Source organism: Mastigoproctus giganteus, chromosome 2 (assembly GCF_048544385.1).
Source record: "Mastigoproctus giganteus isolate SK-2022 chromosome 2, ASM4854438v1, whole genome shotgun sequence".
Lineage (NCBI taxonomy): Eukaryota > Metazoa > Arthropoda > Arachnida > Uropygi > Thelyphonidae > Mastigoproctus > Mastigoproctus giganteus.
The window spans coordinates 90,395,119-90,421,108 of record NC_143576.1 but is presented as its reverse complement, the minus strand read 5'-3'; the positions used below and the strand labels follow the sequence as shown (position 1 = coordinate 90,421,108).

Below are 25,990 nucleotides of genomic sequence, written 5' to 3'. Positions count from 1 at the left end.
TCCCATCCACCCCAATTGCCTTTTTTATGTTTATCCTCAACAATTTCTCCTCCACTTTCCTCTCAGTTATTCGAAAATCATCTAGCTCGCTGCCAATGTTTACTTCACCTACGACATTCCCCTTCCTGAATAACTCCTCATGTGTGAATGTAGATGCAAAATACTCGTTTAGATTGTTAGCCACCTGAGCAGGATCCTCAACTGTTGAACCATTGACATCCAGTGGACCAATCTGATTCATCCCTTTCCTTCTTGGGTTTAAATAGGTAAAGAACTCTTTTCTGTTTTTCTTTGCATCCTTTGCCAAGGATTTCTCATAATCTGCCTTTGGCTGCCTAATCTCCTTTGTGACTTGGTAACATCATCAGTTGGTCCCACTGTATAGAATTTAAATACTGTCTCAGACCATCATAGTCACCTTTACGAAAGCAAAAACCCTTCCCTTTACCTCTGATGGTAGTTACCTCCTTGAGTAAATCCCACTTCAGCACACTGTGATCACTGCCACCCAGTGGTTCCTTTATCTGCAGATTCCTAATGCATGAAGAATCACTACTGATAATCAGATCAAGAGTATTACTCCCTCTAGTTGCCTCCTGAACATGCTGGTGTAGAAAACAATCATCCAATAAATCCACAAAAGCCTTGCTAGTGTGTGAGTGACCAACCCACAAATTCCAGTCAATATCTGGGAAATTAAAATCCCCCATTATAAGACTGTCTGATTTACTGGCCCATTCTATTTCCCTGTACAGTATCTTATTATACTCATCAGAGTCATTAGGCCTATAGCACACTCCTACTCTCAATTTTGATTTACCTATGCCTATGTTACACCAAACTGACTCGACACTGCCCTGTGCATCGATGTCGACTGGCTTCACTTCCTTGGATTTTATGTGTTTTTTAACTAATGGCATAACCCCTCCTCCCTTCCTATCCTGTCTATCCTTTTTGTAGACATTGTACTCCCCAAATTCCAGTTCTGCATTCCTTATATCTGTGTGACACCACGTCTCTGATATCCCAACAATATCTTCCTTTGATGTTTTGAGCAATACCTCAAATTCATCAAATTTATTTACTAAACTCCTAGCATTGGTGTACACACAAGTATACATGCACCTGTTTCTATTCTTAGCTACCCTAACACAACCCATGTGTTTACTTGTACCGCAATGACTTCCAGCAGTCTCTGAAATATCCTGCATCTTGTTTTTCAGGCTTCTGCTCATTCCAATAGAAGCAGTGCAAGAATCTCTTTCACCTCTGCCAGTGGCTACTGTTAATCTATTAGTCTTTGTCTCCCCCCAAGCTAGCAGTTTTCCGACCCACCTAACACTGCCTCGATAGCATCAGCAAATATTCTTGCACCCTTTCTATTTAAGTGTATCCCATCCCTGTAGAAGCAATCTCTCCTGTTAACAAGTACATTCCAGGCTGAAAAAAATTCTTCCCCTTGAGCCTTGCACAATCTTTCCAGGGCCGAATTGATCGACAAGGCTCTCATCATATACTCCCTCCTATCGTGTCTGGGCAGAATTGCAGACACTTTCAAATTCAACCCTACTTCATGGCTTTTTTTCAACAGTGACCTGTACTTGTTAAGTAATTCCGCTGGTCTCCTACTCTTAATATCATTAGTGCCAACGTGTACAACTATATCACCTTTTGTGCCCTTAAAAGATATCTGCTGTACAACGTCATCAACCTTTGCCTCTGGCAGACATACCCTGGTCCTGTTCCACCTATCCTTTTTACAAAGCATGTTCCCCGTTTCCCTGACAATAGAGTCACCAACAACTACTAGTTCCTGTGGGACCAGCGCATTCTGCCTTGGGGGCTGCCTCTGTGTTGCAAGATGACCAAGTGCAAGCTCTGGCGTTGATGTGGGCAGCTGAGAGCTTGATGGGCCCATCAATTTATTTACTTCGAGGGCATCCACCCTGTCCTTCAAGGTCTCATATAGGCCCATAAAAACGCCGAGTTGTCGCCTAATTTCCTTGCACTCCTTGCATCGTGCACACACAAAGACATCCCCCATGGCAGTATCATGTCCCGTACCCGATTGCCCCGCAAACATCAAGCAAACAGTGCATCTTAAAAGATGCACTATTTGCTTGATGTCTTAAAATGATGCACTGTTTGCTAAAAGTGCATCTGTTGTTATGGAAGTGGGCAGTTTGAAAATTCGAAGAACTAGGCAAATTAGTGGAGGGGTGGACAGGTGATGTGGGAGTGATTTTATTTTGGCTGATGCTTTATAAGCTTACCTTCTTGTATCATATGCCATTACTACTAATAATAATAGTATTTGAGATATAAAAATTGAATTAAGAAATTTTAAAAAATTAAAAAGGTATGCACTTAGGGCTACTGCAAAAACCATTGCTCTGATATTGACCTGCAACTACTACAGCAGCTGTGAAGTGCTCCCAACTTTGTCTTAATCATTCATAGGCATTCCAAAATTGGCTTAATATACACGGCAAAATTTAGTGCCTCCAGCAGTGATGTAGTCAGAGCAAACTGCAAAAAAAAACAAACTTTTTATGAGAGTACTGCAGGCTCTTGTATATCACAGTATTGGTACTTATGTAATACTCAGAAATGTTGCAAAAACCTTCAATTTCATCCAAAACATTGACACTAGAGATAAATCTGGGCAATTATTAGATTCTGCAGACAAAATACACTTAAGAAATGGTTAAATGTAGTCATACTTTTTTTTTTGCATAGTAATTAACAACAAGCAACAAGTATATCATTTATGGAATGAGTGTGAATTTTTGTGGTGATAGTTTTTATTCAAAAAATTTAACCATTGTATTTATGAATATTTTTTATTCATTTTTTCCTTATTTGTTAGCAGTAATGTTTGAATTCTAGAGGTCTGTCAATAGAAGTGATATTTTTCATAAATTTTTGTGCTGAAACTCTAAAAGCCATTAATAGAGCTGTGAGTGTTTTTCATTTTGATCTTTTTCTCCCTAGTTCATAATACAGGCTGGCCATGATTAATGGCATTAATTCATCCTATGAGCACATCATGCAAAATGAAAACACATTCATCAAAAATAATAACCAAATGGAAAAATTATAATTGGTCCGTGACCTTCAGGAATGTCCATAAAGAATTTTAAAAATTCCTTTTAAATAACTTTTTAACTGTATGCATAAAAGATAATGAAAATAATTATAGAATTAAACATTTGTTGCATAAAAGATAATGAAAATAATTATAGAATTAAACATTTATTGCATAAAATACACAATGAAGATACTATTTGTTATGGAAATATTTGAACAGAGTTGTTTGAACAGTGTGTTGGCTTTCTTTTTTTCATCAATCAATTTCTGATAAAAAAAAGGTAAACTGCAGCCATTATCAACCCACTGCAGGATGGAAGCCTCCTCAACAATTCATGCTGAGGGAAATGGACCGTAATCTGCCATGCTGGTCCAGTGCGTGTTGGCAGATCGACCGTATTTAGCAGTCAGGGGCTTGAACCCCGATCTACTCAAAGAGCGTGTGTTACTGCACTCCCGCTCCTGACCACTCGGCTACGGAATTCTGATAGCTGACAACAATCTTCCTTAGGCCTTGGCGAAATAAATATTACAGAGAAAAACCTCAAACCTGTTGTGTGAGGTTTTCTGCAATATTTTCTCTGAGATATGCAGATATTTCGTATCCTATATTCGGTATTTCGTATGCAATACGAAATATCGCATATTTAGATATGCAATATTTTGAGGTTCTCTACAATATGAAGGATTTCATCTGGTTCTTTTATCATGATCTCCTTTGCGGTAACATTTTCATCGGGCTCATTTAAAAATTAATTTTTTTTTTTTTTTGCGTTTAAAAATTAGAATTTTTAAATGCAAGTCTTGCATGTGACTTTATTAGCGGACGACAAACAAGTAACGTGTCTGACAGCGGGCAAACGCTTGTTTATTGCCCGTCCAATGCATGGTAAGCATGTGGTTCAAAACTTTTTCAACTATCACATGTAAAATACCACATTAACTGGAAATTTGCATCGTGTAAAGTGAAAAGTGGTATAATTTTTTCAGATAGCGGTAACTAAGAAACACACGTTAATCAAACTCGCATTATATATGCCTGGCTGTACTGCATTCATGATAGATATGGTATGTTCACAACCACTTAGTTTTGAAGATACGTTGTATTTTATATAAAAAATATTTTGTATAATTTTTATATATATATATATATATATATATATTTTTTTTTTTTTTTTCAGGAAGACCTGGCTGATAAAATAGGGAAATTGATACACTCCTTTGGCAATATAGAAGGCTCTTATCTTTTCATTGATACTTTCTTCCAAACCATGGCAAGAGAATGGGGTGGAATAGATAGGTACAGGTTAGAGAAATTTATGATGGTAAGTATTACCCTTGAATACACAATGGAATACCATGCACTATAATATTAGTTAAGAAAACGTGAAAACGTAAAAAAAAAAAAGTCAATGAATTATCATTATAGCCATATTTTGGCTAACACAAATCTCAGGTCCCTATTATTTTTAATGATTGCTTCATTTCACGGCAGTTAGGTCTTGCAGAAATGAACCTCCTTTGTTTTGCAATTGTTGTTGTAGTCTGCATCTATCAAATGATTCTTGCAACTTTCAATAAACATACAATCAGTGGATTCTTATACCAGATTCCAAACTGTTGGCAGCACTCATAGTACAAATCTTATTGGTTAAAGAAGCTATGATGTATTACAACTCTCCAATTGAATTCAGATTCAACTTTCATAATTATAGCATGAAAATGAAAAGTTACCTGGGGAGGGGTATTCTGCTCTTGTTATACAGTGTTTTGAAAGCTTCTCTTTGTACTTCAGGATGGCCATATGGTAAGAAAAGTATTGAAACATTGAAAAACTATTGGAAAATTTGAGATTTTAACTTCCCAGATTTTAATGGAACTTGTGGGTAGGTCCCACAGACTTTTTTGGATTTATTGGATGATTGTTTTCTACAGCAGCATGTTTGAGAGGCAATGAGGAGTAATACTCTTGATCTGATTATCAGCAGTGATTATTCATGCATTAAGAATCTGCAGATAAAAGAACCACTAGCTGGCAGTGATCACAGTGTACTGATGTTGGATTTAAGATTTACTCAAAGATGTAAATACCATCAGGGGTAAAGGGAAGGGCTTTAGCTTTTGTAAAGGTGACTACAGTGGTCTCAGAGATTTTTTAAATTCTATACAGTGGGACCAACTGATGATGTTACCAACAGCAAACTCTAAATGGGAAGCATTCAAAGGAATAATCTTGAAAGCTACTAGGCTTTTCATACCAACTAAGAAATACTGTTCAAGGCTTAGGCCTAAATAGATGTCAGATAAACTAATGCTTGTGGCAGAGAAGAAAAATGCATGGGATGCATATAAATTATCAGGAGACACAGAAGCTTGTGGTAGATATAAGCTAGTCTGTAATCAAGTTACAAAGTAGGTTAGGCAAGCAAAGGCAGATTACGAGAAATCTCTGGAAAAGAATTCAAATAAAAACAGCAAAGACTTCTTTACTTATATAAACTTCAGAAGGAAGAGATGAATCAGATTGGCCCACTTGATATCGATGGTTTGACTGTTTATGATTCTGCACAGGTAGCTGAGAAACTGAATGAGTATTTTGCATCTACATTTGAACATGAGGAATTCTGTAGGGAAGTGAAGGCCAGAAGCTTATCAAACTCTAACAGGGAGCTAAATGATTTTGTAATAACTGAGAGAAAAGTGGAGGAGAAATTGTTGACGTTAAACATAAGAAAGACACCTGGGGGTGGATTGGAACTATCCAATTATATTAAAGGAAGAAGCAAACCCTTAGCCATGATTATAAGATCCCCTTGGACTCAGGGGATTTCCCCGCCTACTGGAGATGGTCAAATATATATCCAATTCACAAAAGGGGTCAAAGGGTGACACGAGTAATTACAGATCTACTAGTTTAACTTCTGTTCCTGGGAAAATAATGGAAATACTGGTTAAAGAAGCATTGCAGGATCATCTAGACAAGACTGCAATTATAGTTCAGACACTGCATCAGTTTGTTAAGGGGAAGTCTTGTCTGACTATTTTGATTGGTTTCCATGATAAAAGCTTGCTTCTTGCTTCATATGCCTCTACTAATGCTAATGTTGTGGACACAAAGGAACTGGATGAAAAAAATAATTTTGATATCATATACAGTCAGTCCTCGTATAGCACGATATTTGTGTTTCTAGAAACCCTCGTGCAATGCAAAATCGTGCAATATAAACAACAGGCCCTATGGGAAAAATAGGGTTAGGTGCCGACCACCCAAGATTGAACACACATTTGTAACCAAAACATTACCAAACAATAAATAGGCGCCTCCGTAGCCAGGTGGGAAGGAGCAGCAGTGCATAGCACACACTTCTTGATTAGACCGGGGTTCGAGCCCGTCACCACCAAATACGGAGGATGCGGAAAGGTCAGAGAATGACCACCGAATATCCCGGAACATTATGGCCTTAGTTGCTAATGCTCCTAAAAATCAAATAACGAACGAAACAATAAATAATCGTAATAAAATACTAACGTATTTTATTATGTAATAGTTGTAATAAAATACGTATTTTATTACAACTATTACGTAATAAAATATTGCTAATGCTTTTGCTTCAATCGTAAGAAAACTTGTTTTTTTTGTTTGATTTTCTATCCAAACAGATGACAGCCGTTCCATCTCTTCCAATTCTTTGTGTCTTAATCTAATGAATTTTAATTACACTTTAAGTTGTTCCTGCTATGAAAGTTGTTTTTATTTTCTCTGCATTCTTTGTAATTCTCGGTGTTGCCTCATTTAGGTCTGTAGCATGTGCAATATCACATGGTCTTTCATTTCGCTCAAACCATTTCACAATTTCATATTTTTTTCTCTATTGACAGAGGCGGACTGGCCATAAGCCTTACCGGGGAAACCCCCGGTGGGCCGGAGGCCGGTGTGATTTTGGCCATAAACCATAGTATGAGGCCACTATAAATTTCCCCGGCTAAGAATTTTTGACCCAGTCCGCTTCTGTTTATCGATATTGCTTTTCTTTTTCTCTCTGAATCTGTGGTGTCTTCACCAGGATGCTTCCTTTTCACACCTTTTAAGTATTTTACTCATTTTTAGGGAATAAAGCACAATTACAAAATGAGGAGGCACGCTTGATACACATAAACAAAGCTGCGCGCCTGTAGCAACTGAATAAACAACACCGCAAAGGCAGAGATACACTATTAACACCTCACATTTTACTAAAGCACATTTCTAGGGGTTACTACCATAAAACAATAAAAACAATTTCCAGTTGCATTTCTGCTAGTGGAATCTGTTATAAACTGGTAGGAAACTCGATCTAATTGCATTTGCGATTATACTGATTGCTGGAATTGTGTTGGTTTTTACGTTATTATGGTGAAGTGTGTTTCCCCTTCACTGATATAAAAAACATAAATACATTTTCAGAATCTTCTCTTCATTCCTATCGTGTTGCGTTCGGTTGGGGTGATTCTGCATTCGACTGCCATTTCTTGTAAACACAAAGGCAAATCGTGCATAAGCGAATTCGGTTCGTGTTATATAAGATATCGTTCCCCTATTTATAAATCGTGTATGATCGAATTTGTGTAGTGCAAACACGTGTTATACGAGGACTAACTGTACTTGGATTTTAGGAAAGCTTTTGATACAGTTGCATGTGGAAGACTACTGTACAAATTGGAGCAGTATGGCATTAAGGGCAAGTTGCTGCTGTGGATAAAGGGATGATTGAGTGTGAGAAGACAGAGAGTGGTAATCAATGGACACTGCTCTTTGCGGACTAATGCTATTAGTGGAGTTCCCCAGGTTCGTTGTTGGGTCCATTGTTGTTTTCTGTATTTATCAGTGATATTGATGGAGGTATGTCAGGCTTAATGTCCAAGTTTGCAGACAAAGATTGGCAGGGTTGTTAATGACAGTAATGACAGTATTCTATTGCAACGGGATCTAGAAAAGTTGAGTAGATGGGCAGCAACTGAAGTTTAACATTGACAAATAAATGTCCTATCATAACTTTTAATTTATTTTATTTTATTTTTTATTTTATTTTTTTGTTCTCTCTCTCTCTCTCTCTCTCTCTCTCTCTCTCTCTCTCTCTCTCTCTCTCTCTCTCTCTCTCTCTCTCCCCCCATATTCTGCTCTGGGTCTGCGAGTAGTTTCTGGATCCGGAGTAGCAATAGCACCTGCTATTGCTACTCTTTCCCTCTCTTGCTACTCTTTCCCTCTCTGTCAAATGTGGGAGTAAAAACTTATCATTATTGATATTTATATATTTATTTTTCTCCCTGTCTACCTGTTGCTGGAACCTGATCGATGCTCCCTTCCTTTCCGCGATCAGGATACAGGATTTAAAGGGGTTTTTTTTTTTTTTTCCCTCGTTCTCGTGTTCTGCCCTGGTCTGGGGCTCTTCAGGTCAGGCTAGCAACCTCTAACCCACTCTTGTTTTTTTTTTTTTTTTTTTTTTGCCTAACAATTTATCCTGGCCTGGGCTCCCCTCTTCACCTTACTCTAGTTTTATTTTTGTCCCTAGGAAACTCGTTCCCCAGGGAGGAGGTTGAGCAGATAGTAGTGAAGGCCTTGCCTTCCTGCGCTATGGACGACTCCTGAGCAGGATGATTTTTTTATTACATGACACATACCGGCCTTACCTTGACAGAATCTGTAAAAACTGAACATAGCAACGAGGCAGAGGTGAACTTCTGTTCTAGAAGCCACCCATACAAAATACAAATTGACAAATGTAAAGTACTGCATATGGGCAGCAGTAACCCCAGAGTAACTCAACTGTGCGTTATTACACTCAGGGTAGTGGAGAATGAAAAAGACTTGGGGGGGTTAATGCGCAGTTAGATATGAAGTTTTCTGAGCAGTGCAGATTGGCTGCAAGAGTAGCTCATGGTGCTTGTCAATGTTATATAGGAATTTTGCTTGCAGGGATAAGGACATTATCCCTTTGTATAAGGCAGTGGTCAGGCCACACCTTGAATACTGCATAGGTCTGGAGGCCTCATTTTAGGAGAGAGATGGAGACAGGGCTGTAATGGAGGGTATACGTACGGATACACCAAATACCCTATGGATTTTTTTACTTGAATAGCGTATACCTTCTGGTTTTTGAAAGACTCGAGAAAACAATATAATTAAAATATTTGCTGAACATTAAAAAATAAATTTATTATATGGACAGTCGAACTTCCCTATTACGAATTTGATAAATCCAGCGAAAAAATTCGTTATAGAGAAATTTCGTTATACAGAGAATATCTTTTTTATTAAAAATTGTTATTTAATTAGAAAATGAAAATGAATCTACATTTATTTTTAATGTATTTTATTTCAAAAACACTTATTTAAATTATGTTTACACAATTTTCGCCGGTAAGTATCACTAATTAAAAAAAAAATCTGTAATTTTCATCTGCACAGTACAATTAAAAAATGTCTGATCCTCAAAGAAAACCTCACATTTGTTCAGAGTATTAAAAACATTATCAGGAACATTTTCACAAAACTGTAGACCCATACAAACCATTTCAAAAGCGTTAATCATTTCTTCGCGAGTTGGCTTTCCTACGGGTTGTTCTGCTGGACCTTCAGCATCGTCATTAATTTCTTCATGATCATGGTCGCGTCTAACACTTTTCAGCAGTATTTCATCTTCAATTGGATGTTCTGTTGTAGTCAGATCTTGATCTACATAAACATAACTAACCAGTATTAATTCATTTTCGATGTTTGCGGACGATTCTAATAATGTCCAAAAGTTTTTTAGTTGTGAAAGGGGCAGTTCATCTTGTTCGTCCAGTCGTTGTTCGACTTCTGTATTCAATGCAAATCCCGCTTTCGAAAAACAATTTTGAATAGTGTATTCAGTGACATCGTTTGTCCAAACTTTTGCCAGTTCAGAGATGCAATCTCTAAGGTTAATTGTAACCTCCAAGTTTCTGTTTTCTGATAATGCATTGACAATCTTCATTATTATTCTCTTTCGATAATGAAATTTAAAAAAAATTTTAATAATGCCTTGGTCCATTGGCTGGAGTTTTGACGTTACGTTTGGTGGTAAAAAAAAACAACTTCACACTTTTAAGTTTGGCAGAAATACTGGCAGGATGTGTCGGATAGTTGTCAGTTACCAATACGATTTTCCTTTTTTCTTTTGTTATACGCCTGTCTAGTTTTAATATTCAGTCTTCAAAGATATCACTTGTCATCCATGCTTTTTTATTAAAGGTGTAGTCAACTTCCAAAAATTTTGTGCCTCCAGAACATCTTGGGTTTTTTGATTTTCCAATGACTAAAAGTCTTAATTTTTCACTTCCTGTCATATTTGTCCCAACTAGCACAGTGATTCATTCTTTGCTTTGCTTTCCGCCAAAACATTTATCATCCTTAAAAGCAAGTGTTCTATTCGGTAAACATTTAAAGAATAAACCCATTTCGTCAGCATTAAGAACATCCTTAGGTTCATATTCTTCCAAAATCTTCCTTAAGGTATTGTTCCTCCAACTGTTGCAATCTTCTTCGCTTACATTAACACTTTCTCCACAAATAACCTTTTCCAATTCGGTGGCGCTTCTTAAATTTATCTAACCACCCAGTGCTCGCTTTAAATTCTGTATGTCGAAGGGACTGTGCAAATTTCAGAGCTTGTTGCTTAATTATTGGACCCGATATTGGTATATTCTTTTCACGTATCATTTGCACCCATTTTAGAACAGCTTTATCAACATCTTCATATATACCCAACTTAATTCGCTTCTTGTCTGCTCCTCCTTCAATTGCATTTAAAATTGATTCTTGATTTTTTTTAAAATGGTAGATAAGCTGCTTGCAGGTATGCCATATTTCTCCGCAACATCTTTTCTTAAAACCCTGGTCAATATCATGAAGAATCTTTACTTTATCCTTAATACTTAAACACTTTCTTTTCGACATTGTTTCCGCAATTGTAAAAATTACTCTACTGCAGCTCTTGCCGATACACACACCGCAAACTTTGTGCGCTGGCCATATAGTGAATTGTTAGTAATGCCTACTCAGTGACGTTCACTTGCCAATTTAACAGTATCACGTGACCTTTCCTATCAATCTCTTTGAAGAAATATACAACTTTGTGAATTTCTTTTATTCTGCTTTCATTCATATATATACACGAAAGAAAATTTATGGTTAATGTATGCTGTATGTTACTTTTCAGAAAAAAAAAAAAAATAATGTGATTGATAACAAATTGTTCTAAAAGAACGAATTTAAAAAAAAAAAAAAAAAAATCATGAAAATCATCTACTTGAAGTCCAGATAGATGAGAATGGACATACCATATAATGATTGACAGGAAGGTCACATGGTACGGTTGAGGTGAAAAGCGAATGTCACTCAGTAGGCGTAACTAAAATCCGACTATGGTAGCATTCTATGTATTGCCGCTGTAGCATGCTAAAGGTTTACCGCAGCGAATTTTGTTTCCCCTGAGCCAACGTCAATTTACAAATCTACCCTGTTTATTGTAAAGTTTATGACCACTTTTAAGAAACCCATTTGGTTTTATAACTGTAACAAAAATGAAACAAACACCGTCCTACGGGCGTCAATGGCCACAAGTATTGACTAAAAGGATGATTAATTCCAGATGCTAATGTGCAATGCGGAGGGAAGGGGGCCATATTTTTGAGCGGCTGTTTAGCAGTAAATGCTTGAAAATCTTCAAAAATGCTTTTACTAACTTTTTTAAAAATTCGTTATAGAGAGACTAACACTTCGCTATATGGGGTTAATTTTACATGTAATTTTGTTTCAAGGTGCAATGTTTTGCAAAAAAAATTCATAATATAGAGAAATTCGTTAAATAGAAGTTCATAATAGAGGAGTTCCACTGTATATAAACACATTCTATTAATAAGCCTGATATGCACAGTATACTCTGCTTTTCGTAACATTTATAGAGTATACCGTCTGCTAATTTTATCACTACTGCACTGGATGTAGAGCTGCTGGAATGAGTACAGAGAAGAGCAGTGACATTGCTCTTCTCTGTACTCAACCCTTTCTTAGTAACAGCAACCCTTTGTTCTATTGGTGAATAGAACAAAGGGTTGCTGTTACCAAGAAAGGCTTAAGTTCTGCAAACTGCAGCATCTGGAGACTAAGTACCTGTGAGGTGTATAAGGCCTTGAATGGTTTGGGCAAGCTTAATTTGATAATTTATTTATCCCTATTTTGTGTTACAATTGTTGGGAGATAACAGAAAGAAGGGAGGGAGAACACGTAATAGGGGGTGTTCCCCTTGGAAAAGATAACAACAATAAAAACAGATCTGAAATTACACAGGTGTTATTTAACAGATACATCATAAATAAATCGGACATGTTTCTACATTCCATTACACAGACTTCGAAAACCAAACACATATGTCACATGGTTAACAGTACTTATAATTACATTGTGAGTACTTTTACAATAAGAAGCGTGAAAGAAAAATATGATGAAATAATTGCGTAGAGTGTTGCAAGGTTTTTGACAGCTATTCCTTCAACTTGTTCAACTGGTATGCATTGTGGAAGGTGATTTAGATCAGACATCCCAGGTGATGTGTTCAGTTAGGAGCTTCTTGAACCAGTTTAGTGAAATGGCATTTTTGATATTTTCAGGAAGATTATTCCTGGTTTTTGCGCCTCTGTATTTTATATTTTTCTGACCTATGTCTTTTCTAAAAAGCAGAACCTTCAGGTTCGCTTCATTTCTTAAATTATATGTTATTCTTTCTTCTTCTTCTATTGTTATAAAAAAGGATCTGAAGAGTGGAGGAAAGTTTGGTGTTTTCAAAGCATTGTAGACAAAGACTGCCTCCGCTTTTTGTATCAGTTGGTAGATGCTTGAGTCTTGCTTCCTTATATCTTGAAGTCACCGATGCATTCCAGGGAAGGCCTAAAATTGACCGAACACATCAGTTGACAATTGAATTGATTCTCGCAAGGTTATCTTGACTGATAGTACCTCATGAGATGATTCCATATGTGAAGTGAGGCTGTATTAAGGAAAGGAATACTAGTCTGAGAAGGGAAGGAGGTACCCAGGCAGAGGCTTAGGCAAGTATTCCTGCTAGTGACGAAGTCTTCTTTTGTAAGGTGATCATTTGATTATCCCAACTCAGCTTATCATCTAGCCAGATTCCTAGAAACTTGGTATCATTCACCCTTTCGAGTTGTTTTCCTTTGTAAGTTATTTTGAAATCAATATTTAATGGTTTATTTTTCGTCCTAAACATCATGTATTTGGATTTTTCTGGGTTTAGTATAAGCTGATTCTTTTGAAGCCAACTATACATTTCAGATCTTGCATTGAAACTGGTTAGGGTCTTTATCAGTGATTAGAATGGAAATGTCATCTGCATACACTACTACGTGGGAAGATGGAAGAAGAGAGAGAAATTTGTTAATGTAAAGAACAAATAGGATAGGTCCGAGAAGTGAGTCTTGAGGTACTCCCTTGGAGAAATAAGAAATGTCTGAAAAAGATTGGTTTGTTTTAATGACAAATGGCCTATCAGTAAGGTAGTCTTCAAGGAGAAGGTTAATTTTTCCTCTCAAGCCAAGATTGTTGAGCTTTTTGAGTAGGATTTTATGATTTATGCAGTCAAAAGCTTTTGATAGGTCTAGAAACAGTGCTATTGCATAGTGACCCTTTTCAAGACAGTCTGCAATCCTAGTGCAGAAGTCAGCAATTGCCAGATCAGTGGATATTTTCGAATGATAAGCGTACTGTTGTTGATGGATAAGCTGATTGATTTCCAGGAAGCCCATGAGTCTGCCATGAAGAATTTTTTCAAATTTTTCAAAAACTGAGAATAGAGCTATTGGACGAAAATTGTTGATAGAGTTGCAGTGTCTCCCCTTAGGAACAGGAACAATGATTGCTTTTTTGAATTGAGACAAGAATTTACCAGATTGAAAGGAAAGATTTTAAATATACTTCAGTGGTGTTAGAATTGAGTTAAGGACCTTCTTCAGCAGAGTAGAAGATATTTCATCAAAGCCAGGGGTTCCCTTTTCTTTTAATTGATGTCCTGCTTCTAAGATCTCTTGATCTGAGAGCAGAGCGAGAAAAAAGAGTTCCTCATTGAGTGCTCGACATATTCTCTCATGGCATTATCTCTAGAGTCAAATTCATCTTTAAAAAGGTTATTCACACTTGAGATAAAGTGATTACAGAAGGCTGCGGCTTTTTCCTGGTCATCTGAAATGAGTACCTTGGACAAGCTTGTAGTACTCATGAGTACTACAAGCTTGTCCAAGACAGTCTTGGACAAGCCTGTAGTAGCTTGTCCAAGACTGTCCACTTTTACTTGCTTGTAATGATGCCTTTAAGTTGAACTATAATATTTCGTTTTCTCCGACCGAATATTGTTGGCGACTTTGTTTCTGTACGTTGTGTATTTGTTTTTATCTGCCTCCTTTTGTGTTGCTCTAGCAATCCTTGCAAGTTTGTCCCTTTTCTTTAGCATATTACAAATTTTGTTTGAGATGAATGGGCATAATTTCTGTCTTGGTCTAGTGGTCTTTTTATTCCCTGGGCTCCTGATGTATGATACGCATTTTTCGTAACTATTTAGGATATGCTCAAAGAAGAAGTTTGTCACAATTTCAGGATTATCTGTAGCAAGCACCCCATCCCATGAAGGCTGCTGGAGGTCATAATAGAGCTGATTGAGAGAGCCTGGAGTGACAGATCTGTAAGTGTGCATAATCTCTTCCACAACTTCATTTTTAATTACCATTTAAGATGGGGTGATGATCAGAAATAGTTGCATCCAGTGCTGCATAGGTTAGTGAGCATTCCCCAATATTGTCAAGAGTTACAAAGAAGCTGTTGACTGAAGCTGAGTGAGGTCAGTATAGACACCCAATCACCAGAGAGGCAATGTGGATAAAAGTGATTTCACAAGCAGATTTGTGAAAGGAAAGGCAGAGCATCGCAGATGATTGTGAACGTAAATAGCAACCCCACCTCCTTTAGAATCACATCTGCAACTGTGAAAGAGAGCAGTCTTGAAATTGGATTGAAACTTCAGGAGAGAACCAGGTCTCAGTAAAAACCATCAGGTCTGGATGGAGATTCCATGATGTCAGTTAAGCAAGGATTTCATCATTATGTTTTACAAGACTGCAAGCATTCATATAGAATACAGCAATTGCATCTTTTAATGCTGTAGTAAGGCATAAGTTTTTTGGTTTAATTGTTGGCAAGTGACATGGCAGAAAGGTGTTTTCACAAGAGTCATTTGAATTCTGATAGGATGAAGAGATAGATGAATCATTTATAGAGGTTCTTTCCAGTTGGGATTCCAGAATATCTGAAAAATGCACGAATTGTCATTCCCGTTGACTAGTTTTGATAGCTAAGTCACTGGCTGATGACCTTGTACCAGGAAGAGGGAGGCATCCATAGAAAGGCTGAGTAATGGCTCCCTCAGGCCAACAGTGATCCTTTAGTAATAGATCAAAGTCCATTTGTTGACACTGAATATAGAAAGAGCTGTACGAATCATGTTTGGAATTCATTTTCATGCTCGACATATTCTCTCATTGCATTATCTCTAGAGTCAAATTCGTCTTTAAAAAGGTTATTCACACTTGAGATAAAGTGATTACAGAAGGCTGCAGCTTTTTCCTGGTCATCTGAGATGAGTACCTCATTCTCAACTACATCTCCAACATAGCTCTGTGTCTTGGACAAGCTACTACCTTGTAGTAGCTTGTCCAAGACTGTCCACTTTTACTTGCTTGTAATGATGCCTTTAAGTTGGGAACTATAATATTTCCTTTTCTCCGAGCGAATATTGTTGGTGACTGTTTCTGTACGTTGTGTATTTGTTTTTATCTGCCTCCTTTTGTGTTGCTCTAGCAATTCTTGCAAGTTTGTCCCATTTCTTTAGCATGTTACAAATTTTGTTTGAGATGAATGGGCATAATTTCTGTCTTGGCCTAGTGGTCTTTTTATTCCCTGGGCTCCTGATGTATGATACGCATTTTTCGTAACTATTTAGGATATGCTCAAAGAAGAAGTTCGTCGCAATTTCAGGATCATCTGTAGCAAGCACCCCATCCCATGAAGGCTGCTGGAGGTCATAATAGAGCTGATTGAGAGAGCCTGGAGTGACAGATGTGTTAAGTGTGCATAATCTCTTCCACAATTTCTTCATTTTTAATTACCATTAAGATGGGGTGATGATCAGAAATAGTTGCATCCGGTGCTGCATAGGTTAGTGAGCATTCCCTAATATTGTCAAGAGTTACAAAGAAGCTGTTGACTGAAGCTGAGGGAGGTCGGTATAGACACCCAATCACCAGAGAGGCAATGTGGATAAAAGTGATTTGACAAGCTTGATTAGGCAGATTTGTGATAGGGAAGGCAGAGCATCGCAGATGATTGTGAATGTAAATAGCAACTCCACCCCCTTTAGAATCACATCTGCAACTGTGAAAGAGAGCATAGTCTTGAAATTGGATTGAAACTTCAGGAGAGAACCAGGTCTCAGTAAAAACCATTAGGTCTGGATGGAGATTCCATGATGTCAGTTAAGCAAGGATTTCATCATTATGTTTTACATGACTGCAAGCATTCATATAGAATACAGCAATTGCATCTTTTAATGCTATAGTAAGGCATAAGTTATTTGGTTTAATTGTTGGCAAGTGACATGGCAGAAAGGTGTTTTCACAAGAGTTAGTCACTCAAATTCTGGTAGGATGAAGAGATAGATGAATAATTTATAGAGGTTCTTTCCAGTTGGGATTCCAGAATATCTGAAAAATGCACAAATTGTCATTCCCGTTGACTAGATTTGATAGCTAAGTCACTGGCTGATGACCATGTACCGGGAAGAGGGAGGCATCCATAGAAAGGCTGAATAATGGCTCCTTCAGGCCAACAGTGATCCTTTAGTAATAGATCAAAGTTCATTTGTTGACACTGAATATAGAAAGAGCTGTACGAATCGTGTTTGGAATTCATTTTTATTACTTTTACTTTTATCTGCAGTTGAGGTTCGATATTCTGCTCTACTTCTGTACCGCACAGTTGGGGTTCAAGTCGCAAGACAAAATACCCTAGGTTGAACTTTTAGTTCTGGGGACTGCTCGAATTGATGAGTTGGTAGCTGTTCCCACAACAGCAGGGGTGGGTGTCGATGTCTTCTTGTCTTGATTCCATTGTCCTCCGATGTGATCTGCCTGCCTCCTGGAGGAAATGACATCTTCTAGGAGTGGATTTACAGATCGATTGCCATGTTTACACATTTTTTCGGTTGACTAGTAATTGGAGCATATACTGGAGGATGTGGAGGTTCCTTTACGATAGATGTGTAAGTGACTTCTGCTATAGGAGTAGGAGTCGGTTGAAATGTGGGATTTTCCATGGATTTCGCCAAGTTACATGTAGGACTGAAGGATCTTCTGGAGTTTTGAATAAGTCTGTTAAGTCCAAAATTTTCTGTAGTAAAATATAATTTATTTCGCGAAGTTGGGCGTTTTCTGACCTGATTTTTTTTTAGTTTCGTCAAGAATAGGGGCCATCATGGATTTTTGAGTGTCCAGGATTAGAAAAATCATTTTCATGGTCATCTCATTTGGCTTTTCAACTTGTGAGACTTCGTGGTTAAGAAGGTGAGAGAAGGAGCAATTTGTCTGCTCTGATACCACGTCATGAGGTATGTCCTCAGATGAGCCCACTCTGTTGAGTGCCATTCGACGATGAGGTGAAACACAGATTCACCGTCAGAAAGTCTTAAAAGATCCGTTAGGCTTGATCCTGAGTTATTTTCATTTTTCGTCTGCTTTTTCTTTGTCTGCCTGTAATTTATGCAACAGGGACCTTTCCACGAGTCGATAGCTGCCTGTGACATCTTTTTCCAGTTCACCGTTGACAAATCTATGCATTTTATGAAGTACACAAGACCGCATTCCACATTGCATTGGAGGAAGTCTTTGCATTTCTTTTTACACATATGGCAAATAATTTGCACTTGCGGAGCCATTGTAATTAACAGTAAAAACAATAAATTTCTTTTTATATTAAAATGAAAATTTAAAATGCAAAATATAAAATCTGCAGTATTCAAAACAGTATTATTGCTATCTGACTGAACTAATTTTACAGTAAACTGATCAGAGAATTAGTTGAAATACTTTAGAATTCTTTAAAATACATTCAAACGGTTAAGTGTGATTCTAGTAATAAGCTTAGAACAGTCCTAATTTGAACTACACGCAGTACTTAAGGTCACACCACTGCAGATTAATCAGTAGTCTTTTGAAAGGCACGGTTCCCTTTGTAAGAACAATGACAGGTGACCTTGCAGGCTAAAATCAGACAAAAACAGTAAAGTGACTGACCTTGGTTAACCTGCGAGACAGTAATTCTTACACTGAAAGCTTCCCAGCTTCATGGCTGCCTATAGAAACTATATGAGATACCTTGTTGAAGAGGAACATAAATTTCGTTTGCTATCGCTTGAAAACTATCTCTCGAATTCTTCTTTCTTCAGAGTTGTGAAGAGCAACACTCGCTGACTCAGAGTGTATAAAAATGTTGGAACAGATTTATCTTGAATCATTCATTCTAGCATATATTTGCAGGAGAACAAACACAACACCACAGCAACTATTCATACACACTAAATGCTGATGGGATCCTTCCTCTTGCTGAGATTACTCACCTGAGGGGACATAAATTCTTGAGGAAAGATTTGTAGAACAGATAGATATGTGGAAATTTGCCTTTAGTCAGCAGGTGGTTGATTGCAGGAACAAACTTCCATCTGTCATTGTGGAAGTTAACAGCTTAAATAAATTCAAAACAGAACTAGACAAACTTTGGAGTGAATGGATGGGTGAAATGGGAAAGTTTTTTTTTTTTTTTTTTGGCTGATTCTTTATAAGCTTGCCTTCTTCCATCATATGCCTCTACTAATGCTAAAAAGAACTAAATCTCTGTTAAAAATAATGAACGGTACTTAAAGTATTGATACAAAGTTACTTCAGTGAATTTTTCTGCAGAAAGTAATAATTCACATTATTATTAGTATTAGTCACATGGTGCAAGGAAGCCTTTAGCTTATGCTGCACCTTTGGTTGTTGTTGCTTACAGTTCATGAATACTAAAGCAGTGGCAGATGGTGCTGTGCTGTAAAAAATTGTGCTACACACATTTGGCTGTGGAGATTGTTTGGAAAACACTTCCTGTCTGAGTGTATTTGCCTCAACCACAAAGTTTCATAGATGCATTGTATGAAACTTTGTGGTTGAGGCAAATATACTCCTATTTCATAGGAGCTATTCGTGTACATTAAGGATGTTAAGAACTCTTTCATTAACATCATGATTTGTGGATGAGTAAATATTCCCTCTTTTATCTTTGTCGTAATTGTATCACTATGTCCGTGAATTTCTGTTTGTATCACTATGTCCGTGAATTTCTGTTTGTATCACTAAGTCCATGGATTTTTTTGTTTCAAATATTGGAAGTTAAATCTTTCTTTGTCTAACACTTTTACAAAACTTTTCATTGAGCATAATTTGATTTACAGTCAAACTCAATTAAAATGACATCAGAAATATTGAGAATTCCGCTATAAAATCAGATTTTTCAGAAAACTGACCAGCAAGATGCGTTTGCCATATAAATTAATATCCCTTTTTTAATTTTACTTTTGTCATGTTTTTTAGCATAATTTTGCTATCGTGTGTTTTACAGTAAAATTTACTTTAATTCAGTTATTTTTGGGTTTTTTTTTTTTTTTATAAGTTTACATTGTGAAGGACCTAATGTAGCTGAGTAGTCAAGAGAAAGAGCACACACACACACAGTGTGTGTGGACTGTGGTTCAAGCTTGTGACTGCTAAATACGATTAACAGTTGTATTCACGATTTATTTAAACTCTTCTGACATTGTGGCCATGACAGAGTTTAAACAAGAACATTTTATTTATTTTTATTTTATTATGCTGCACAGTAAACTGTGAAGAATGTGGTAGCATATGAGGCTCTCTCTCTCATGTAGAAGTTTATGAAACCAAAACATGCAGGCAAGGTGGAAATTTGAATCACTCTTATTATTGTTATTTGTGTACATGAGAGACTGATTACATAACCAAGCCACTCTTTGTGGTGCAGTCTGTTTAGTACTGTACTACAAATTAGTCTATCTATAAAATATGCCTCAGTATGGAAGCACACTTGTTTTAAGAAACTGACAGTCCCAAAGGTATTTTTTGAGAGTAAACTCTCAAGCATTTAGTATCTCCCACATATATGGTTACTGTTGTTTTCATTCTGAATTTCAGTCAGTTAATATAATTCTTTTGTGAAGATCAAGACTTGGTTTTAACACAAAATAGTATAGTACAGTACTGTTATAATAAATGGCAAGAGAAAAGGTAAGTGTTGAGGATAAATGAAAGGTTTTTTTTTTTCCTATTAAAGACATAGAAAGTGGGAAGTGTTGTTGCTTGTGAATTTAACTTATTGAACTCAGTTGGGCATACAATTTGGAAATGAAAACAAAAAAAAATTAAATTATTAAGTCAATTTAAAATGATTATAGCAAAATGAAGTGCATATGTAAACTTGAACATTCTTATGTCAACAAGGCTCTTTAAGGTGATTTAAAGTGAAAATATCCCATTAAGTGGTTTAAAGGATTAAAGCAGATAATTTTGTCAAATTATTTGGAATTAAGAATTTGTGTGTTCCTCTGTTGGATAGATCAATTTAATATCTATGTATGTAAATAGTGTATTTTATAACTGTTAATTAAATTTTATTAATACATTTTTTACTAATTTCAATATAATTTTAAAGAAATTTCAGCCTCTGTTATAATGTCAAGAATATTGCAGTCCTTTCAGTACTCTCTAATTGATTTTGACTGTATTAGAGGGGAAAATAAAATATTTTCCCTGGCAATTAGTGGTGGATGTCAAACATTCTTCTGTCTAGGATATACACTTTTAGAAATGACTAATTCTTGAATATAATGGAAACCACTTAATCTGCTACCCCATTCACACAAGAAACTGCAAAGTTTTGTGAAACCAAATTGAAAACCCAGAAAAAAGTCAATTAGATCACAACAAATTTTACAGTTATAGGTTGTCTAATTGATTTTTTGTAAAATTCCATATTTGCAAAGTTTTCCTTGAAAACAATAACATGTCCATTTAATGAATAATTATTAATTTCATTATGGCACAGCTCAGCCTTAAAAGTATGGTTTTACAAGTCTGTATATGTCTCCATTCTTCAGGGTTATGCCTGTGACCCAGAGCATTCGTGAAGCCATTGATATTGATGCAAAAAAATCACTCATCTCATAGAAAAAAATGTATTAAATCCTTTTTATGGCTACAGTACAGAGATATAGTTGTATGAGCAAGTTCCGTCCCTGTAATCTATAACCCATGGTTCCAGCTCAGTTTTTAGAAAGATTTACCGTATTTTCCCATGTATAAGACGCTCCCATGTATAAGACGCACCTTAATTTTGGGGTCCGAAATTTGAAAAAAAAAAATGTATTACATAAAGTTATTGAACTCAAGTTTTATTCATCATAAAATTCATACAACTCCTCATAACTTGAATCCAGCACTGTACAAAAATCTTTTCTGAGCCATTTCTGGGCAGAACGTGGCAAAACGTAACCTAATATACCGGTAACAAGTGCAAAACAATGAGCGCAAAGACAACAAGCGCGAAAAAGTGGGAAATGCAAGTAAAAAAATCTACAACCACTGTATAAGGCGCACCCAGTTTTCAGACCCCAAATTTTTCGAAAAAAGGTGCGTCTTATACATGGGGAAATACAGTATATCTCAAGTGAGGTCGTTTATAGAATAGAATAGAATAGAATCATAAAATAGAATAATGAATAATAGAATAATCATAAAATAGAATCATAAATAGAATAGAACCATCACGGCATGGTGGTGCCAGGGTTTTACAATTTAGTTCTGCTAGAGTAATCAGATCAGGTTGACTCTTTTGGGGTGATATATGTATATATTTCTTAGTCTTTCACAGAGTTCTTTCATTTGTTCTTTGACTTATCTTTATTTAAAGTCTGTTTCAGGAGGATTGAAAGTTGGCTTATCATCAGTGAAAAAAGTAAGTGTTGAGGCCACATTGAATCTTCTTGTTTTTAGATGATAAGCTTGGTCTTGATACCCCCTATTTTCAAAATTTCATTTACACCAGAAACTCCACATTAGAAGGAACTCAGGATACTACTTCTGAAAGGCTGTCAACCCCTGTGACAGGATGATACTGCTGATTGGTGACCTTTTGTACTAGTTAATGGTTCCAAATTAAGAAAAGTAAAATATTTATATCTGTGTGTAGTTTGTAACTCTTTTGTTTAGTGATGTATAACAGCCAACCACCTTTCTCACTAAATTCTAAATTATCAGTGTTGTAATTTACTATTTCTTATTTAAAGTTGATGACATACTGTTCTTCTAGCAGTTCACATCTCAAATTGGTTAAGCAAGTATGCATTAATATAAAAGAATTTTCTACATATATGAGCTCTTAAAAACAGTACTCAGCTGTCATCGGCTAATTATTATGATTAATTATTGATTTTTGGATTTTTTTATTATTTTATTAGATTTTCTTCCATAATTATGATGATATTGTTTTATTCCTTATTACAGTTTGTTCGGCGTTTCTTAAGGGAAAGCTTTATACTCATTCGAAAATGCAAATGGAATAAAAAGCACATGCAGACTTTGAAAAAAATATTACAAAAAACAGTGACTAGTCCTAATTCAGATAAAGTTCCACTTGGGTTGAAACTACATTTTGCAGATGTATATGTGGACGAGCTCACTCGAATTGGAGGCCAAGAAGTATTTAAATAAAGAAAGCCTAATACTAATGCTTTTACTATTTGTTGATACAGTTGACAATGCTATTGCATGTTTACTGTTTAATCTATAGTGATATAATTTATATTGGTATAAAAATGTGACAAATTTCTAAACTTACTGTGTACTTGTAAATAGTACAGTTGCTTATTTTTGAATGATGGATTATACCAAAATATGATCCGTCATCATTTTATACATATTTGTTTTTCAGAAATAAATATTGTCGAAATTGTCATTTTAGATTTGAAGCATATTCTTTCTACTTTATTTATAAATATGCAGTACAGGTAACACTCATATAACACAGTAGTTAGGTTCCTATAAAATCTTGTGTAGTGTAAAACCATATTATACGGGACTAAGAACCACTACAAAAGGGGGGATTACATTCCAAAAGCTAACAAATATATGCCATTTTTTTATAACTATCAGAAACTTGATTTTTATTTGAAATAGTAATAACTGAACTGTGATCTTACAAACTGTGATACATATATGTCAGATAATATATGCTCATTTAATTTTCTTCCTCTTCATTGCTGCTAAACAATCAAACGAGAACGTTTTCTCTGTTGCAGAATCTTATTGTTTTTAGATGATATCTTCACCAGCATATAGATTTTGTGTATCTTTTGCTCTCTTAAAAAATCAGTAATCTGGGATTGTTTGCTTTTGCTTGATAGATCTTTGTAAATTGCTTGATATGGAGCTAAGCATTTTTGAAGCTCCCTTTTGAATTTTGTGTTCCTTTCAGTCAAAGGATCTGCATTCAAAAATAAGATTCTAATTGCTCACCTAAGTTTATGCCTTCCTGTATGCTTTTTTGTGTAAAATTTGGAACTTCAAAATTTTCATCTGCACTATCGTCCTCTAAAATGATTTGGTTTACCTCCGATGCCATTTCCATTGAATCCTCTCTACCAACCTCTTTTTCTACCAGTAATTCTTGAACATCTTCAGTAGTCATACCAACAAAACCTGCCCTTCCTATCAACTATTTAGCAAGTTCTACTACTATCTCACTGATTCCGTTTTCTGCAGGTTCGACCACATTTCCTGAATGAACTGACTCTGGCCATGCATTTTTCCAACATGCACCTGTTGATGATTTTACTTCTTTGAGTGATTAAAGTCCACAATTGAGAAATGTTTCCATGCCTCCATCACTTCAATAGATTTGGAATAATTTTTTTCCTAAATCGATTGTAGAGATTTTCTGAGGTAATGAATTTTACAGGTAGATATAATGGCTTGATCTAATGGCTGAATTAAAGAAGTTGTATTAGGTGGTAGGAACATTACTTCAACATTTTGGATGGCTTGGCACGTTATCCAATAGTAATAAAACTCTAGATTTTTCCACTTTAAATAGTTTACCACAGCTGGCACAAAACAATTTAGAAGCCATTCTTTAAATAAATTAGCAGTTACCCAAATTATCCCTAAGTTCCGAACTTAGGCATAATTTAGGGCTAAAATTTAATTCACAACAAAAGAAATTATCCCAGTACGGTTCTTAAGAACAAAGTTTAGTAATACATATCTGGAAAAAATTTATAAACGATCAAATAAAAATCAAAATGACCTTAACAGAACCCTTAAAATTCAGATCTGCATCCTTCAAAGTCAATTTTTTATGGTCTGAAACAAGCACAAGTTCAATAGCACAAAACCTAACATGGGGATTTCCCAATAATTTTTTTTTTTTTTTTTTTTGCATAACGACTAGCAGGTCAACAGCAGGGATTCACAGAAAAGAATGAAAATGTTGAAAAATTTCTAGCAGGGTTTTCTTCGCACAAAAATCTCAAATACCGTGTATGTAAGATTTGTCGCAGTTCTCTAACCGTGTTATATAAGTACCGTGTTGTGCAAGGATTGCCACAATTTATCAATCGTGTTAGAGCAAAACCGTGTTGTAAAATTACTGTGTGATTTGGGAATTGCCTGTAGTGATATAAATATCTTGCACTGTAAATAAAATTAAAGTGTTTGAATTAGTATTAATCAAGACAAAGTCATACAAAGAGGGCCTAGCTTATTTAGGATTTGTCTTTTGATCAGCTAGATCCATTGGTAAGCCAACATTTCCATTTCTGTTTGTGCTAAGATCATTCTCTTTCATTGCTTAACCTTTCTTCCGTCCAATGCTTTCCTAAATTGAACAAACTCTGTTGCATGGCATCTGGCAGATGCCATTTATTTTTTAAATAAATATTTATTGAATTGAAAATTTTTTTTTATTAATTAGGGTTAACATATTTTATCCCACATTTTTTTTTTTGTTTGAAATTTCTTGAGCTAACTGGAAGGTGGAACACAATGTGTTATTATCAGCAAAACTGTGGATAGGATTTCCAGTCAGTAGAAAAAGGTCATTAATATTGAAGAGGAAAAGAGTGGGAGAAAGAACTAATCATTAGGGAATTCCAGCATTATTGAAGAACTTAGATACAGAGAGCCTTCTGTCTTCTAAGTTCTGTATTGTAACCTGCAGAGAGAGAGAACAGTCAGAAAGAAAACTGGATACCCAATTGCAAAAAACAGTTAGCAATCTGTAAGATGGATGTATACTAAGAAAATCTTTATACCAAACATGATCAAAAGCCTTTGAAATGTCAGGAGCAACAGCTTGATTTTTTCCGAACTTTTCCATTGGCAATCATTGATGAAATGAAAGGTTTGTAGATAGTTTTGGAGTTGGCAGTTAATAGATTTTTCCATTGCTTTAGAATGAGTGGAGGCAATGGCATTATAATTGGATGGGAGAGATTTGTTTCCCTTTTTAGCAACTAGTTGGATGTGTGCAGATTTCCAAGCAGAAGAAAAAACACTAGTGTAATTAGATAGTATGAAAAGGCAACACAGAACAGGAGCACATGTTTTGGGAATAAGTGGAGAATACCATCAGGACCTGGTGCTTTCTTGGCATCAAGGCTGTTCTTAATGCCAAGAA

The 25,990-nt window shown here is 36.0% G+C and overlaps 1 protein-coding gene across 1 annotated transcript in view; it reads left to right on the top strand.

Annotated features, from left to right (window-relative positions):
• The window catches only part of LOC150089407 (ribosomal RNA processing protein 1 homolog A-like), a 386,532-nt gene that overhangs the window by 107,207 nt on the left and 253,335 nt on the right, over window positions 1-25,990 (top strand). The window contains exon 5 of the mRNA XM_090389971.1: window positions 22,819-23,013. Within this exon, the coding sequence (XP_090246097.1) occupies window positions 22,819-23,013 (195 nt within the window). The remainder of the gene's footprint in view (window positions 1-22,818; window positions 23,014-25,990) is intronic.